This window comes from Rosa rugosa, chromosome 4 (genome assembly GCF_958449725.1).
Source record: "Rosa rugosa chromosome 4, drRosRugo1.1, whole genome shotgun sequence".
NCBI lineage: Eukaryota > Viridiplantae > Streptophyta > Magnoliopsida > Rosales > Rosaceae > Rosa > Rosa rugosa.
This window is the reverse complement of record NC_084823.1, coordinates 12,885,190-12,901,911: the sequence shown is the minus strand read 5'-3', so window position 1 is coordinate 12,901,911 and position 16,722 is coordinate 12,885,190. Positions and strand designations below refer to the sequence as shown.

Sequence of the window (16,722 nt, the reverse complement as noted above, 5' to 3'; positions counted from 1 at the left end):
CGCAACCTCAATGAAGCAAAGAATCAGCCTTTCAACTTGGAAAGGACAATATTCATGACCCTTCGAATAACAGATGTTGGTTTCCCCTTTAAAACCTCCCTCATTGCCTTTGCATTAGGCACAATTAACCCCTTACCCATCATCACCTCCACAAACTCTTTGCCCTCATCCTCAGCTACCCTGCCTTCCTGCCTTGCAAAACCCTCTATCACCGTAGTGTAGGTAGCTGCATTGGTCCTTCTAGCATGTGGAACTGTAGCCACCAACTTTATCCACTGATTTAAGATTTCTCAAAATAAAGTTTATGATGTAAAAAGAATTTGGTCAACAGCAATGTGAGAAAATTCTAACTTTGTCCTCAATAAGATACTGCATCAGCTATTATTACTCATGACATCCTCAAGTACACAAGGGTGAGAAAATTTAAAACGTATAGATATAATACTAGTAGCTACATGCTCTTAGTTTCTGGAATGGACATGTAATCTTGTCAAAATATCTTTTTAGGAGTTGAAAGATGGATAGCAGCTCAGGTTTATGCACACAAAAGGAGTCCCTTGTAAAATGCCTAATACCTACTGGAAGCCTTAGTAGTGATAATGGTTAGTCCTTCTATAGGTGTGCCAATGGTTAGTCCTATAGGTATGCCAATTACATCTTTCACATACCTAACTATCAAAAATGCAACACATTTTTTCTTGCTGGCGCCGGGCAGCAGTGGCTCAAATATTGGAATGCAGGAAGTCAACAACACAGATTTGCTCGCTTTAAATGGGCAGGACACTAATTCAATTCCTCCAACCAACCCTTTGCAGCTGTATCTGAAGCTGTAGAGAGGATGTAACTCTTCCAAGCTATCGAAACAACAAAACTTGATTCAGGTTCCACGTCCACAGCTCTGCAACTAAGCTCAGAGGCAAGTCTGAGGCCATTTGACATATCCTAAAGCCCAGTATCCAAAAACAGACAACTAACAATAGAAAATCAGGATCCACCCTCCTCCCCGCAAGTGCTAATTAAACCAAACATCCCAGGGTCGAGACTATAATGCCATCTACAATCCATTTCACAAAGCCACAGAAGATAAATATTTAAGAAATTTATTGGCTTGTACGGTAGAGAAAAAAGAATGCTTTGACAAAGTCCATACTTTTCTGCAAAAAGCTGTTAATGACATTAAGCATAACCTAACCTCCATATAACCTGGATGCATGTCATTGAATGTGATGTCATTTAGCGGCAACCGCTCGATGAATGAGATGTTATTAATCCCTCCATAAGATTAATGTTCAGATGATCAAGCCGACCAAGAACCATGATTTCTCGCTGGTTCAAATCAGTCAAAAAGACATTCTCTTAAGTGCAAAAAACCTCCTAGTTTTTGACGTACTCCGGATACACTGCTGTATGTACCTTGCCCAATTGTCATGCACAAATTGAAGCAGTTAATAACGATTATTGTCCAAATCAATCAAGTGTAAGAATTTTATAAATTAATCAACAGAAGACAAGTTCGTTAAATTTCAGGAGAAGAGAAGAATGCACCAAGAATTAAATATACCAACTGCAAGGATTTCAGAATCCACAAAAGCAGGACACCAAAAAACTATGGTTTTGCTAGCAAGTAAAGAAACTGGTATTTGAATTCATTTTCTTCATATACAACAAGTGAAAAGCAGATAATATAGTGGCTACAAAGAAAAATATGAATGCAGAACACCAGGATAAAAGAAACACAGACCTACATGAATTAGCACAACAGACTACTTGAAGGTCAACAATCACAATTATAAATTCCAGATTGAAACCCTATCCTACTATGATTTTCTATCCTCACTAGCTCTCGCATATATCAAACCTCCTAATCCTGAAGCTGCTGGCGTAACACTGATTAAGCACAACATCAGCCTTTCAACTTGGAAAGTACAATATTCATGACCCTTCTTATTACATTTGTTGGCCGTTCTTTTAGAACCTCCCTCATTGCTTTTGCATTAGGCACAAACCCCTTACTCATCATCACCCACACCAAGTCTTTGCCCTCCTCCTCAGCTGCCTTGCAAAGGCCTCTATCACCGCAATATAAGTAGCAACATTGGGCCGCTTCCCCTTGTCCATCATCTCAAGCAAGCACTTCTTGGCATCTTCAAAAAAGTTGGGGTCAGTAGTGAGTCCCTTGATTAAAACAGTGTAAGTGTAAGAGTTGGGGGCAACCCCAGCAGCTAACATGCCACGGCAGGCCTCGAGAGCTCCCTTGGTCTTTCCAGCATTGAGGTGTTGGAGCTGTCAAGGTTATTAAAATATGTTTTGTGTTATTGCTTTATGTCAATATTCCCTTAAATAGGGTAGTGCGGTGGGTTTGAACTTTTTCATTCCATGTGCTGTTTGCTTTTCCTTGTTTCATGCTCCATGTTTCTAGAGTGCTGTTTGCTTTTCAGTTTTCTATGTAAGGCTGTTTGCTTTTCAGTTTTCTTTGTAAGGCTTTATAAGCCATACCTTATGGTTTCCTTGAATTGTGTGAGAGTGCAGTACGTTGTCTGCATTTAGTATATTGAGTTTCAACAAATTTGGTATCAGAGCCCTTCACGGGGCCTGATTGAGAGTTTCAAAGCTAAGAAACCGTAGTTTTCTTAGAGATAGAGAGTGAGTGAAACATGGCAACTGAGAGCAACTTTGTGCAACCTGCCATACCAAGATTTGATGGGCATTATGACCACTGGTCTATGCTCATGGAGAACTTTCTGAGATCGAAAGAGTACTGGAGTTTAGTGGAGAATGGGATACCTGCTACAGCAGAAGGAGCTGAACTTACAGAGGGCCAACGCAAGCAAATTGAAGATGCAAAGCTGAAAGACTTGAAGGTGAAAAATTATTTATTTCAAGCCATTGACAGAACAATTATGGAGACAATTCTCAACAAAGAAACAGCAAAGCACATATGGGATTCAATGAGGCAGAAGTACCAGGGCTCTACAAAGGTGAAACGTGCTCAATTGCAAGCACTTCGAAGGGAGTTCGAGGTGCTTCAAATGAAAGAAGGAGAAATAGTCGATGAATACTTTGCTCGTACCCTCACAATTGCAAATAAGATGAAGGCTCACGGTGAAAATATGACAGAGCTGGTTATTGTTGAGAAGATCCTGAGATCGATGACTGCCAAGTTTGATTATGTGGTGTGCTCCATTGAAGAATCCAATAATCTATCTACAATGACCATCGATGAACTGCAAAGCAGCCTTCTTGTACACGAGCAGAGAATGCGAAGCCATGGAGGAGAGGAACAAGCATTGAAAGTCACATATGAAGACAGAACTGGTGGAAGAGGAAGAGGAAGAGGAGGCTTTAGAGGAAGAGGAAGAGGAAGGGGCAGACAACAGTTTAATAAGGCATTGGTTGAATGTTACAAATGTCACAAATTAGGGCACTTTCAGCATGAGTGCCCTGAATGGGAGAAAGGTGCAAACTATGCAGAGCACGATGAGAATGAGGAGATGTTACTTATGGCATACGTTGAGCTCAACAATTCTAAGATGGAGGAGGTTTGGTTTCTTGATTCCGGCTGCAGTAACCACATGAGTGGCAACAAGCAATGGTTCACTGATCTAAATGAGCAATTTCGACAGTCTGTAAAACTAGGCAACAACTCCAAAATGGCAGTCATGGGGAAGGGTAATGTAAGACTACAAGCCAATGGAGTCACACAAGTATTCACAGATGTGTACTACATCCCGGAGCTGAAGAATAACTTGCTTAGCATTGGACAATTGCAAGAAAAGGGAGTTACAATTCTAATCCAAAATGGAATGTGCCAGATTTATCATCCAAGAAAAGGTTTGATCATGCAAACTAAGATGTCAGCTAACAGGATGTTCGTAATACGTGCAAACATGTTGCCTCAAGCCTCAGCTTGCTTCCAAACAGTGTCTGAAGACAACACTCACTTGTGTCATTGTCGATATGGCCATCTAAGCTTCAAAGGGCTAAGAACTCTTCAATACAGAAAGATGGTGAAGGGTTTACCAGACTTCAAGATGCCATCCAAGCTATGCAAAGATTGTATGGTAGGGAAGCAGCACAGGGAATCAATTCCAAGGAAGAGCATGTGGAGAGCCTCACACAGACTTCAGCTCATACACTCAGATATATGCGGACCTATCAAGCCATTGTCAAATAGCAGAAAAAGGTACCTAATCAGTTTTATAGATGATTATAGTCGAAAAACCTGGGTATATTTCTTGTATGAGAAGTCCCAAGCTTTTACAACATTCAAGAGTTTTAAGTGCCTCGTTGAGAAGGAAACAGGAGATTATATTCAATGTTTACGAACTGATAGAGGAGGAGAGTTCACCTCTCAAGAGTTTAACACTTTCTGTAGCACACATGGCATTAGTAGGCAATTGACTGCAGCCTACACCCCTCAACAAAACGGGGTAGCCGAGAGGAAAAATCGAACCATTATGAATATGGTTCGGAGCATGTTGTCAGAGAAACAAGTTCCAAAAGTATTCTGGCCCGAAGCAGTAAATTGGTCAATCCACATTCTCAACAGGAGCCCTACCTTGGCAGCGAAGGATATGACCCCTGAAGAGGCATGGAGTGGGATCAAACCAGCTGTTCACTATTTCAGGGTTTTTGGTTGCATTGCACATGTTCACATTCCAGAGGCTAAGAGAAAGAAGCTGGATGATAAGAGCTACAAGTGTGTGTTGTTGGGTGTGAGCAAAGAATCAAAAGCTTACAGGCTTTATGATCCTATATCTGAACGTATTGTGGTAAGTAGAGATGTGGTTTTCGAAGAGGATGAAAGTTGGAATTGGGGAAGGACTGCTGAAGAGGTGAGGCTTGATGTGTTAGATTGGAGTGATGGTGAAGAAGAAGAAAATGAGTCTGCTCAAAGTGAAGAGGAAAATGTGAATAATGATGATGCAGAAGAAGAAGAAATTCTAGAAGAAGGGAGGACAAGAATGCAACCTGTGTGGATGCAAGATTATGTGAGCGGAGAAGGGTTATCTGAAGAGGAAGAAACAAACAACGTTGTCATGTTTACTTCTGTCACTGATCCAACCACATTTGAAGAAGCTTTCAAGAGTGCTAAGTGGAAGGCTGCAATGGATCAAGAGATTGAGGCAATTGAAAGGAATCATACTTGGGAGTTAACAATCTTGCCGGCTGGAGCAAAAACAATTGGGGTGAAGTGGATCTTTAAGACTAAGTTGAATGAAAATGGTGAAGTTGATAAATGTAAGGCCAGACTTGTGGCAAAAGGGTATGCACAACAATATGGGATTGACTACACTGAAGTTTTTGCACCAGTGGCTAGATGGGACACCATTAGAATGGTAATTGCTCTTGCTGCTCAAAAATGTTGGAAGGTATATCAACTAGATGTCAAGAGTGCGTTTTTACATGGGGAGCTTACTGAGGCAGTATTCATTGATCAACCGCAAGGCTATGTGAAGGAAGGAGATGAATTAAAGGTATACAAGCTAAATAAAGCCCTGTACGGACTCAAGCAGGCTCCACGTGCATGGTACAGTCGTATTGAAGCATATTTCATCAAAGAAGGGTTTGAAAGATGTCCTCATGAGCACACTCTATTTGTGAAGTCGAGTGAAGGAGGTAAAATTCTCATTGTTAGTTTATATGTTGATGATCTTATATTTACTGGCAATGATGAATATATGTTTGAGGAATTCAAGAAGTCGATGAAGGACGAATTTGATATGTCTGATCTTGGAATGATGCGTTATTTTCTTGGTGTTGAAGTTGTTCAAAATGAAGCTGGTATTTATATCTGCCAAAAGAAATATGCAAGTGAGATTTTGGAAAGGTTCGGAATGGAGAACGCCAACTCAGTGAGGAATCCAATTGTTCCTGGGTTCAAATTAATGAAGGATGAAGGGGGTGTGAAGGTAGATGCCACCATGTACAAGCAAATAGTGGGGAGTCTCATGTACTTGACCGCAACTAGGCCTGACCTCATGTATGTGGTAAGCTTAATTAGTAGGTTTATGTCAAGTCCAACTGAGTTACATATGCAAGCTGCTAAGAGGGTGCTCAGGTATCTTAAAGGCACTATCAATTTGGGAGTTCTATATAGAAGGAATGGTGAAGAGAAGCTTGAGGCATTCACTGATAGTGATTATGCAGGTGATGTGGATGATCGAAAAAGTACATCAGGGTATATTTTCATGTTTAGTGATGGAGCAGTCTCATGGTCTTCCAAAAAGCAACCTGTGGTTACTTTATCTACCACCGAAGCAGAGTTCATTGCTGCTGCTTACTGTGCTTGTCAAGGAGTGTGGATGCGCAGAATTTTTGAAAGGCTTGGTCATGCACAAAGAGGGTGTACTACAGTGTATTGTGACAATAGCTCAACCATAAATCTTTCGAAGAACCCAGTAATGCATGGGAGAAGTAAACACATTGATGTACGTTTTCACTTTCTTCGACAGCTTACCAAGGATGGAACTGTGGAGCTGGTTTATTGCAACACACAAGATCAAATTGCAGATGCTATGACTAAACCACTGAAGCTAGAGGTGTTCGAAAAAATTCGAGACTTGCTTGGAATGTGTCTGGTGCCAGGTATAAACTGATGCGATGCAATGAACATCAGTTTAAGGGAGGATTTGTTGGAGCTGTCAAGGTTATTAAAATATGTTTTGTGTTATTGCTTTATGTCAATATTCCCTTAAATAGGGTAGTGCGGTGGGTTTGAACTTTTTCATTCCATGTGCTGTTTGCTTTTCCTTGTTTCATGCTCCATGTTTCTAGAGTGCTGTTTGCTTTTCAGTTTTCTATGTAAGGCTGTTTGCTTTTCAGTTTTCTTTGTAAGGCTTTATAAGCCATACCTTATGGTTTCCTTGAATTGTGTGAGAGTGCAGTACGTTGTCTGCATTTAGTATATTGAGTTTCAACATGAGGTAGGCCTTAATAATGGAGGTGTGTACGTATTGCAACCATGGATTCTACGCCTGTCTCAATTAAGGGTGGGCCTAACAATCTCCTTGACCTCGTCTACATCTCCATCATCTACCAAAGCATGGAACATCCTCAATGCCTCTTTCTTGAGGCCACGGATGCGCCACTTGCAGAAGACCTTTCGGAAATCCTTGTCGATGAGATCACTGTACAACCTGATTGCCTTAACTGCTTATGTGAGGTGGCGTTCTTCAAAGCGATAAAGATAGTTGACAGGAGTAAACCCCTGAAAACCTTTGGTGGCCTCCTCGAAAAGCTTCATTACATGGTTCTTGAGGTCATCGGCACAAGAATTGTCCTCCATTGTTTTGATTATTCACTGTCCAAGTTTGGTTGTAACAGAAATGAAATTTGAGAGAAACAACAATCAAGATCACAACTTGCTGAGAACATAGAAGGGTTCTGAGGGTAGAAATCAGAAGTTGAACGAGACCCAGTGTAACAAGACAATAGAGGTTGTCTATCTAATACAAAGTTAACTAGTGGCTACTGTGTTAAATTTCGAATTCGATCAAGAAAGCTATATGTTATGCTTTCCAAACAAGACAGTGAGATAACAGGGCGAGAGAAGCTAACTCACATTTCCACGATGATCAGCGACGGTACCTTTTCCGGCATTCCTACCGTCGCTCATGGGGATTTCTTTTCTTTTCTTTATGGGTTACCGAGCGTCCACACAAATTCCAAGTCCACCAAATGTGTTTGGCTAAATTTGTGCATGTGCAAGTATTTTTTATTTTATTTCTTCAGAAATAAAAAAGAAAACTGTCATTACATGGAGAAGATAGTAGGAGTAAAAAGTGGATTGTGAGTTTTTTTTTTTATAATAAAAGTATATTTTGTAAATGTCATAATTGTCCTTGTGATTTAATTAATTCTCAAAGTTTTTTAATCTTTTAAGGTCATTTCTGTCAAAATTTTTAATTTTGGCTAACAAACCCTCTTCTCTTAATAATAGTATAGATACAACAAATATTACCTATATGAGCTGGTTTAGTTGGTATTGACCTACTTGTGAATGAGTCCTAATTTAAGTTCGATTCCAGCTAATCACTGCAATGGAGCGTGCTCTCCAACTTAGGTTCGAACTCCGAAACTGTCAAAGTGACCAAGCACTGTACTGCAATGCACAGTTGGAGCATTTCACATGCCCTAAAGGGGTTTATCTTGGACCTAATAAGCCTTTTGGTTCCCCTTGACAATGTCAAAAAAAAAAATTCGATTCCAGCTGCCAATAATTAATGGTATGTGGGTTTATCTTCCCCTTGACAAGGTCAAAAAAAAAAAAAAAGTTCGATTCTAGTTGCCAATAATTAATGGTACGTTGGACCAATCCATGTGCATGCTTTTATTGGTTTTTATTTTATAAACATTTTAGTTATCATTATCTTATAACATCTAATCAACTTTCAAAATGAAATTGTAACGCGAGAAACAAAATGTAAGGATTAAAATTGCAATATTCAGACACCGAGTCAAAGTATAATCTTTTTGTTTTTTTTTTATATATATATAAGAAAAGGATTATTACAAAACACTAAATACAAAAGTTTTTTGGGCATCCGTAACTATATAAATCAAAATTAAACGCTAGTAAAGCTGTTAGTCTGTTACCATACTCCCTCCCTTAATCAATCGTCTTGCAAGGATTGACCCCTTTTTGCAACTACATCTATCAAGAACTTAGCTTCTCTCAATATATGATTAAAAGAGATATTTGAAAAGGTTTTATTCATGGTGATGATTGTAAAAACCATATATTCATGCTCACAATCATATGCACACTAGCTCGACAACATACATTGGCTTACCTTCAGCAATTACCGGCATGGATTCCATCTTCTGCAGCTGCAAACACGATCACTTGAATATGGCATTCTGTTACTTACCAATTTTGCTTCTCAATTGACAGAACTAATGCAAATTCTTGTGGTAGCAACATGGAAGAACACAAGTAGCTTTGAATAACACAAGTAGAATGTGCTTGAAGAACACGTGTACAAGTAAAATGCCTAACATGAAAGAGTGGGGATGATTTAGATGGATGTTGATCTATGTTTTCTGTGATTTTTACCTCTTGTAAAATGGTTATGTGAGTGTTGATAGCATTTGATTCCCAGGTTATGCTGAGATGATTAAGGTGAATGCAATACCATGCTAGTTCATTGTGCTTCGAGTAAGAGTGGACATATATGTATGGGAATACCAGTTCAATGGTAGATGCAAAGGCGAATTTTAATTAAAATGGTTATTCTTATAGACAAAGGCTAATTGGATTTCAATATAAACTAACTAAAACTTGGTTCCTTGTGGGCAATTGCTATGCCATGTGTGAAATCTGAACTGAATCCCAAATGCATTCCTTATGTGAAAACAAACACAACTAATTACCTGGAATGCTGGATCATTGATTCCCCAGATACATAATATTTCCAAACTAACTAACCAAGAAACGCAAATTCTATTCTGGCCAAAACGGAAAAAGATTGAGAGATCAGGAGAAAGGGTAGGTAAGTGAAGGGTTGTTAATGGAAAATAGCGGACTTGCAAAAGTTGTAAAGACACATGTTATTAAATTGCCATGCAAGTCGACATAGTACAACTACAATAGATGGAATTGTAAGTATAGTAGCTAGCATGCATATATATACGACGTTTCCTTTAATTTTGTTCTTTTGTAGAAACTGGAGAGTAGTTTCCATGAAATTCATAGTTTTCTATTTTATCAACAACTGGCTCCACCAGTGTCTTTAAGTCTCCCAGGTCTTGCTTCAGTGCATCCACCTATATAATTAATAAAAAGGACAAGATGAAATTCACTAGCTAGCCAGAGAGACGAGTTAAAATAAACAAGTGTATATAGAATTATAGATATCTGCATATATTATATGACCAAGAAAAATAAAGACCTTGTGAATAAAATCTTGTGTTAGTTGAGCATCTTGAGCAGCCAGTTCGGATACTCGTTCAATCAGCAAAGCAATTTCTTTTAGTCTTGTATGATTAGTTGGAAGTTTATCAGCTACATCAGCTGACACCTTCTCAGCCACAGTTGCCACTCTTTCTACGACTTTTGCTACATTGTCAACCTCTTCCATCACCACCTCTGCCTCCCCTACACCCATCCATCCATAGTTTCCCACTTTAGATTCGATCCATCCATCCATTATAGCCATTTCTATTCAGTCCAGTAATCTGCAAATCAATTAAAAAGTATGGATATATATATACATACCTTCAATCTTTTGTAGATTTCCCCAGTACTTGTGCGTCCAAACAGGAATCAAAATTGACAAAAGGGAGCCCAAAATCCATCTTACCCTGCAATTGAAATAACATGTGCCTGCTGAAGTATATATTCAAAGTACGCACAGTTCATGCGTACAGTACTGAATAACTATCAGGAAATTAGAAGAACAATGCATGGCACAACAATGACACAATGTATGAAATTTTATTTGATACCAATTAGAAATGGTGTGCCTAGAAGAAGTTGTAGCAGGCAGTGGTTGCTCTAGTTTTGTCCATGGTTTGTTGTTGGTGCTGCTAAATAACCGCAAGCCTAAGGGATTATTCGCCGAATAACCACGATGCCCAAACATATTTGATACTGCCGTCGGAGCAGAAACCTCATGTCCTTGACAACCATTAGACAAGTAGGTAGTGCAGGATGCTCTATTGCGATGAAGAGTTGTTCCAAGAATGCTACGGAATTTGTAAATTCCCCAAAAATACTCTCTTTTTGCCATTTATGTAGAGTGATTGATGTGCTGAGTTTTCATGGAGGAGATGAATTCCAATATATAACGTATACTTAGTAAGGAGATGGAAGGCTAAGAATTCAGGTAGGTAGGTTGCGCCTAATTTCAATTCAATTTGTTATGGCTTTAACGTGTGGGAATGATGCTCATGCATATGTGCTTGATGAAGCCACAATATATAAGCAAGCACGTGCTTAAAAGCAACAATGATTGAGAAGGTGCATCCATGCACGCCAAAGCGATTTAGTTGCTTAAAGCAAAGGTACCTTGTTAAGATGATCATGACGTCAGGTATACATGGCATTCAGGTGGCATTCTTTTAAATAAAAAGTATCCAGATTTTTTATTATTATTACTAGCCTTTCTGCACGCGCACAAAACATGCGGTGTGCAGAAAGACTAGTAATAATAAGAATCCAAATAGGCTAGTAACGAGAGAGTATGCCCGCGCTTTGCTGCGGGATTTAGAAGATTGTTGAAGAAAGTAATTGCTTGTGTAAACAATATTATTGCTGATTTTATAACATCACATAGCAGAACGTTTATGTAAACCAAGCAGCACAAAACTGAATAGTTTCCGCAGGACAGTTTACAATAATGACTGATATGAATTAAAAGGACTTGATTGTGATGAAATAAGAGAGTTTCCTGCCTATAAATTGTTTGAGTTTACAAAGCAATGAGGATCAGTCATATATAATGCAGTGATATTGGCATTTTGTTGATTACTCCTGCCTATAAAATTGTTTTGAGTTTACAAAGCACTGCCAATCCGTTTACATTTTCATATTCAAAACTGTACAAATCTTCTGGTTCTTCCACCATTCGTTTCTTTTTGGTTGTTGGCTGCATCACTGCAAACGGAACTTAAACAACGTAAATTACATCGAATTTGTAAGTAGAATATAAATTTTGCTCAGACGATCGATTTAATTAAATTAACAATTTTTAACTACCTGTTCTAGCAATGATTTGATGATGTGTCTCTATAAGAAAAAGAACTTTCAGCTATAGCAGCAACGAAAGTCTGATCATTGCTCATGTCACAGTCCCCTGACTTGATAAGCTTTTATCATGACTTTCTGCACAATACAAATTAGTGGCACTACAATCACTTTCTAAGAACCTTGTTTTCCTCGTCGCCCTGGTCTTCAAAGCCATAACTATATTTAAAAATTGTCAATTATAGTTAGGATCAGGGAAATGAAAATCCAAATCAAGACACGGTGGTACTTTTGTAGTCTAGTTATGCTGAGCCATTCTTTCATTTAATTGTAATATTTTGCTAGTATGCACCTGCATTCTTTATTTTAAACGTTTGATATGATTTCTGATATCTCCCCCTGCTCTTAAATGGGTTAGAGATGCTATATTATTGACTAAAGTTGCAATCCATATAATACATTTCTTTGTTTTGATAGCAATAGAGCCTGCCAAGCAATGGAATTCTAAAAAGTTTGGACTCGTACAGTTAAGAACCAAGTAGAATATTTTTATTTTTTTCAGAAAAGGTAGGTTGCAATAGCTTTTGATTATCAATGCAGGTTACAGTAACTTTCACAATAAATCAAACCAGAACCCCACAGGGCAGCAAGAGTTTCATTTCTAATTCAGATCATTATATTCAGTGCAAGGAACACAATACAAAAAGGTGAGAATGAAGGCAAGTTTAATTGTATTATGTTTGTTACACTGAAGGCATAAATGATTTGAGCTTCCCAGAGTAAACTATAGCTTAATAAACATATATGTAATATCCCTGTGATGAATCAAAATCTTAAGAGCACTGTGAAGATTTTATGCACACTTGAAAGTGTCTCTTGTAATTCCGTCCCGGAGTAAACTATAGCTTAATAAACATGTAATATCCCTGTGATGAATCAAAATCTTAAAGAGCACTGTGAAGATTTTATGCACACTTGAAAGTGTCTTGTAATTCCGTTACTTACTGGTAGGTTAGAGAGGCATTTGTTTCCTCCACATATTCAATTCCTCAGTCCGAGCATGTAGTCTTTTTTATATGCAGTATTTCTTTCTTTTACTTATTTTCACAACATCAGCATCAACTTTTTAGAGTTATGATTTAAATGACTCTGTAAGAACCTTACCTTCAAGAGGTTCGAATGATCTTTCAGATCCCAGTAGTTTCAATGCAACAGATTGGTCTACTCCAAAAACCTCACCCAATGCACGCTGAATCATAAGTAAGTCATATTGTAAATATTGAATACAGATTCTCATAAAAAAAATAATAAGAGATTCAAAGATAACAACTGTTATTGAACAACAGGTAATGCTGGATTAAATTTGAACTATTGAACAACAGATAACAACTGGTCTACATAACAGGAACATAACAAATCAAGCTAGAAAGAAAACTACCTGCATTTGAAGTATTTAACACAATGGAACAACAGGTAATGCTGGATTAAATTTTGAAGCATCCCATCCTTGACTGATGAAATAGAGGACCTCGTTAGTACGGTGAAGTAAGATATCCACAAAACAAATTGTTTGTGTTCTTCTCTTAAGCTCTTAATAATAATGGGAGGAATGTTGATAATAGACTTACTTCAAGAAAAATTCATTCTTTAAACGCAAGTCTGCAAACAAAGTCCAACCCTAGACATAATTGTTTTAGGATTCAAGTACTCTATAAAAAACAACAAAACCAAAGTCAAAAATCATCAAAAGAAACAAATTACAAAAGCTATACAAATTAGTAGCCATAGAAATCTGTAATCTTCTTTTTAACAATAAAATCATCAACTAAAACAGAATACAAAACTCCGCAGCATGGTATGAGTTTAAAGCATTGGCCCCCCATGTCGATCTCACATAATCGGAACTTAAAACTATAAATGCTTTTCCATACTGTGCATTTAAACAAATTAAAATCCAATCCATTTAGCTTCAGAATGACAAAATGAATTTGATTGTATGATAAAAGACTACCGTCAAATCCAGGCTTCCTCATCTGATGGAGAAAATATTTTGCAGTGTATGAGATGATCAACTAATTTGAATTGTAGTATAATCCAACCAGGATTTAAAAGAGAGAGAGAAAAAAAAAAAAAGGCTATCTTTGAGGTTGGATTCATATATTCATTCATTTCAATCCCAATTAAGTTTTAGCAAGTCACCTGTGCAAAGTTTCAAACTTGGGAAATCGATTAGAACTACCGGAGTCAAAACCGCGATGATCAACATGAAAAAGACTTCAGCTTTGAGAAAGAAGTATAACTTAATGAGCATACCTTTCTTGGAGAAAATAGAGGGCAGAGCTACAATCTGTGTGAGAAAGGTCTGCACATCTTCTACGAACTGAGCTCCACAAAGTGTTGGTCCATTCATTCTATGAACAAAACTGACCAGCATCTTGAAATTCCAAGATCAAACCCTAAACAAAAACAAACTAATCAGAATTCCCAGAAATAACACAAAAAGCAAATCAACAATTACTCGAATATCAATGCCATAAAGGAAATGAATGCAAAAATTTCTTCGATTTAGGTGTGGGATCCAAAATTCCGAGCAACTGAACCCCAAGGGAACACAATCAATCAAAAAATTTCAAATTCCAATTCTAGGGTTTTCTGAATACGTCCTAGAAAGCAAATAATATCGCACACAAATTTTCTATTCTAAACCTCTGCTCCCCTTATCAACAGTACTTCTCTTAGGAACAGAAGTGAAGTTTTTTAGGAGTAAAAAGAAGTTTCTCATTCAGTCCACTCAACTCCAGTATTACCACTCTTTTCAACTGCTCGTTATACTTGAAATCTAACTCAATTTGTTCTTCCCATAGTTTCCATTTTTAAAACACTTTGTGCAAAGTACAAAATCACCCTACTAATATGAGAATCATAGCAGATACATAAATCAATAAGCTTCAGGACAGAAAACTATGAACAAACTCATTCCGGATGAATTAAAGAAGTCATGAAACTACCTTGTTATACTTGTGGTGTCCAGAATCACAATGTCCGCCACAATTGATACAAACCAACTTCTCTTCTTCAACACCAAAAACAATAGCAATTGAAATCCATACCTATTGATGCATTTTCCCAGTGAGATGCAGCGGCAAGAGATCCTTTTGATCCTCACAGACAAATAAAAGAAAAACACTCAGCAAGTAAAAAAAATAAAATACTGAACTTATAACTATAGGCAAAAAATAGTTACATATGTTCATTGCAGGTGGGAGTGCAGAATCAGGAGAATAAATAGATATAATGGATCAGAGTACACTAAGCAAAATTTAAGCACCCCTTTAACGATCAATATGCCCGTAAGAGGCAGGAACACATAATGAACGATTATGATCCCAACAACAATAGATTTCTGTATCTTTTACCCTCTCAAACCTAAAAGAACAATGTAAACCAAGTTATACCCAATTACCTTACGCATGAATCTACGAAATGTATACTTCGATATATAATTGGCATTGTATACCTTTAAGGAGGTTTCCTTCAATTGCCAAAGTGAGAACGGGGATAGCTCCATCCCTGCAATCATAAACAGAGAAGTTACAAAACCAAATTCCACACATGAACAATCAAATCAGATGAGCTTCAATTAACGAAAGAAAGAGATAACAAAAACTCTCACCTACACAGATAAGTGCACCAAATAACCCAAACTGGTACATAACTACAACATTTTGACATCATAAATGGAACTGAAAGACTAAAGCTTTGCTTCATTTTTCACAAAAGTGACTCAAAAAATCACTAACCCAGATAGAAATTCCAATGCTTTACTAAACACACAAACTCCTCTATCCAATGCCCATTGCAATTGAGTCGCCTTAATTCAAAGAACTTCTATAACTCTGCAAAAGGACAAAGAATGCATTTTGAATGCAATGCAAGAATACCCAGCAGATTAAGCATTAGCAAAATCATGTAAACATTTTATATTACCACCATTAAACATAGGTTATCAAACAATGAAATGCGAAATTTCAGTGTAATGATCACCCAAAATTTCAACTTGATCAGTAAAACCATACTGACAAAATCACTTGTACCCACCACCCAAGATTTCCCCTTCTTCTCGAAATCAAAACCCAAAATTTTCAAACAACAAAAAATCAAAACTCTACCTTGTAATTTTTCAATCAACCATACAGTTCCAGATTCCAAACAAACATCAAAAACCATATCAGTCAAAAGCAAAGTTTTGAAATCACTCAAAGCGAAGAGTCTACCTTTGATCATCTTTCCTGCAAACTCTGAACTCTCTCTCCCAATTCCTTCGTCTTCTAAGCAGATACAGAATACGTTCCCCGTCTCTCACTCTCTCTCCTCGTGCGAACGAAAGAAACACACTCTCTCTCTCTCTCTCTCTCTCTCTCTCTCTCTCTCTATCCAACTCGTAGATTTTGGAAAAGAGAGCGAAAATATCTAGAGCTGTTTGGCAGGGCTGTAACTTAAGAGAAAAAGAGAAAATACCCCTTAAAACATCAAAACCCATATCCATTCAAAACCAACCACAACAAAAAAAACCCATACCCATTCAAAATCAACCACAACAAAAAAACCCATCTCATTGCAGAATGAGTAAAGCAAGGAGAGGTTTTGTTGATGAATAGCGTATCAGTTGATATTCGATCTCGACTAAGTTTTACTTTAGAAGGACACCGAGCCTGATAGCTGTATGGTAATTGATCACTACACGTGGAAGCTTGGACAGACTGACCAAGATGATGTCGATACGTGTACAAAGCAATGGCAGCCTGAGATTGTGAGTGAAAATCAAGGGTAAAAACGTCCTTTCCACACCCAATGAACAGGTGTGAACTCTTCTCAAAAAAAAAAATGAACAGGTGTGAACAGTAAGTTTGTCTTTCGTATATTTAGAATATGTCTCTGGTTTGAGTGCTTGACTGAGACAAAGATAGTGTCCAATTAATTTGATTTGATTTGACGAGAAAAGAGCTGGGCAACTTTTCAGTTCAATGTTAGCA

General features: G+C 37.7%; 2 protein-coding genes and 1 long non-coding RNA gene across 18 annotated transcripts; all 3 read right to left on the bottom strand.

The window, feature by feature from the left end:
* Positions 1-23: 23 nt before the first annotated feature.
* Positions 24-2,229, bottom strand: LOC133744364 (pentatricopeptide repeat-containing protein At4g26800-like). The gene is made up of 3 exons (XM_062172487.1): positions 2,041-2,229; positions 807-942; positions 24-253 (listed from the first exon to the last, which is right to left on the bottom strand). The coding sequence occupies exons 1-3, from the start codon at positions 2,227-2,229 to the stop codon at positions 24-26; spliced, it is 555 nt and encodes a 184-aa protein (XP_062028471.1).
* A 6,232-nt stretch (positions 2,230-8,461) lies between these two features.
* On the bottom strand, positions 8,462-10,870 carry LOC133746118 (uncharacterized). Of its 2 annotated transcripts, none has more exons than XM_062174279.1 (4): positions 10,450-10,870; positions 10,220-10,305; positions 9,894-10,126; positions 8,462-9,768 (listed from the first exon to the last, which is right to left on the bottom strand). In XM_062174279.1, exons 1-4 carry the CDS (start codon positions 10,731-10,733, stop codon positions 9,646-9,648), a joined length of 726 nt encoding a protein of 241 aa, XP_062030263.1. In that variant the 5' UTR covers positions 10,734-10,870; the 3' UTR covers positions 8,462-9,645. The 2 variants fall into 2 exon arrangements, with proteins under 2 accessions (XP_062030263.1, XP_062030264.1); XM_062174280.1 differs by having other exon boundaries at positions 9,894-10,099; positions 10,450-10,867.
* A 482-nt stretch (positions 10,871-11,352) lies between these two features.
* LOC133743115 (uncharacterized) lies at positions 11,353-16,415 on the bottom strand. 15 transcript variants are annotated; one of them, XR_009862953.1, is made up of 11 exons: positions 15,964-16,415; positions 15,490-15,585; positions 15,363-15,404; positions 15,207-15,259; positions 14,698-15,115; positions 14,003-14,145; positions 13,318-13,398; positions 13,128-13,200; positions 12,854-12,938; positions 11,702-11,908; positions 11,353-11,599 (listed from the first exon to the last, which is right to left on the bottom strand). It is a non-coding gene; the product is annotated as an uncharacterized LOC133743115 (long non-coding RNA). The 15 variants fall into 15 exon arrangements; XR_009862956.1 differs by having other exon boundaries at positions 14,698-14,841; positions 15,964-16,412; XR_009862945.1 differs by having other exon boundaries at positions 14,698-15,259.
* Between the last annotated feature and the right edge of the window lie 307 nt (positions 16,416-16,722).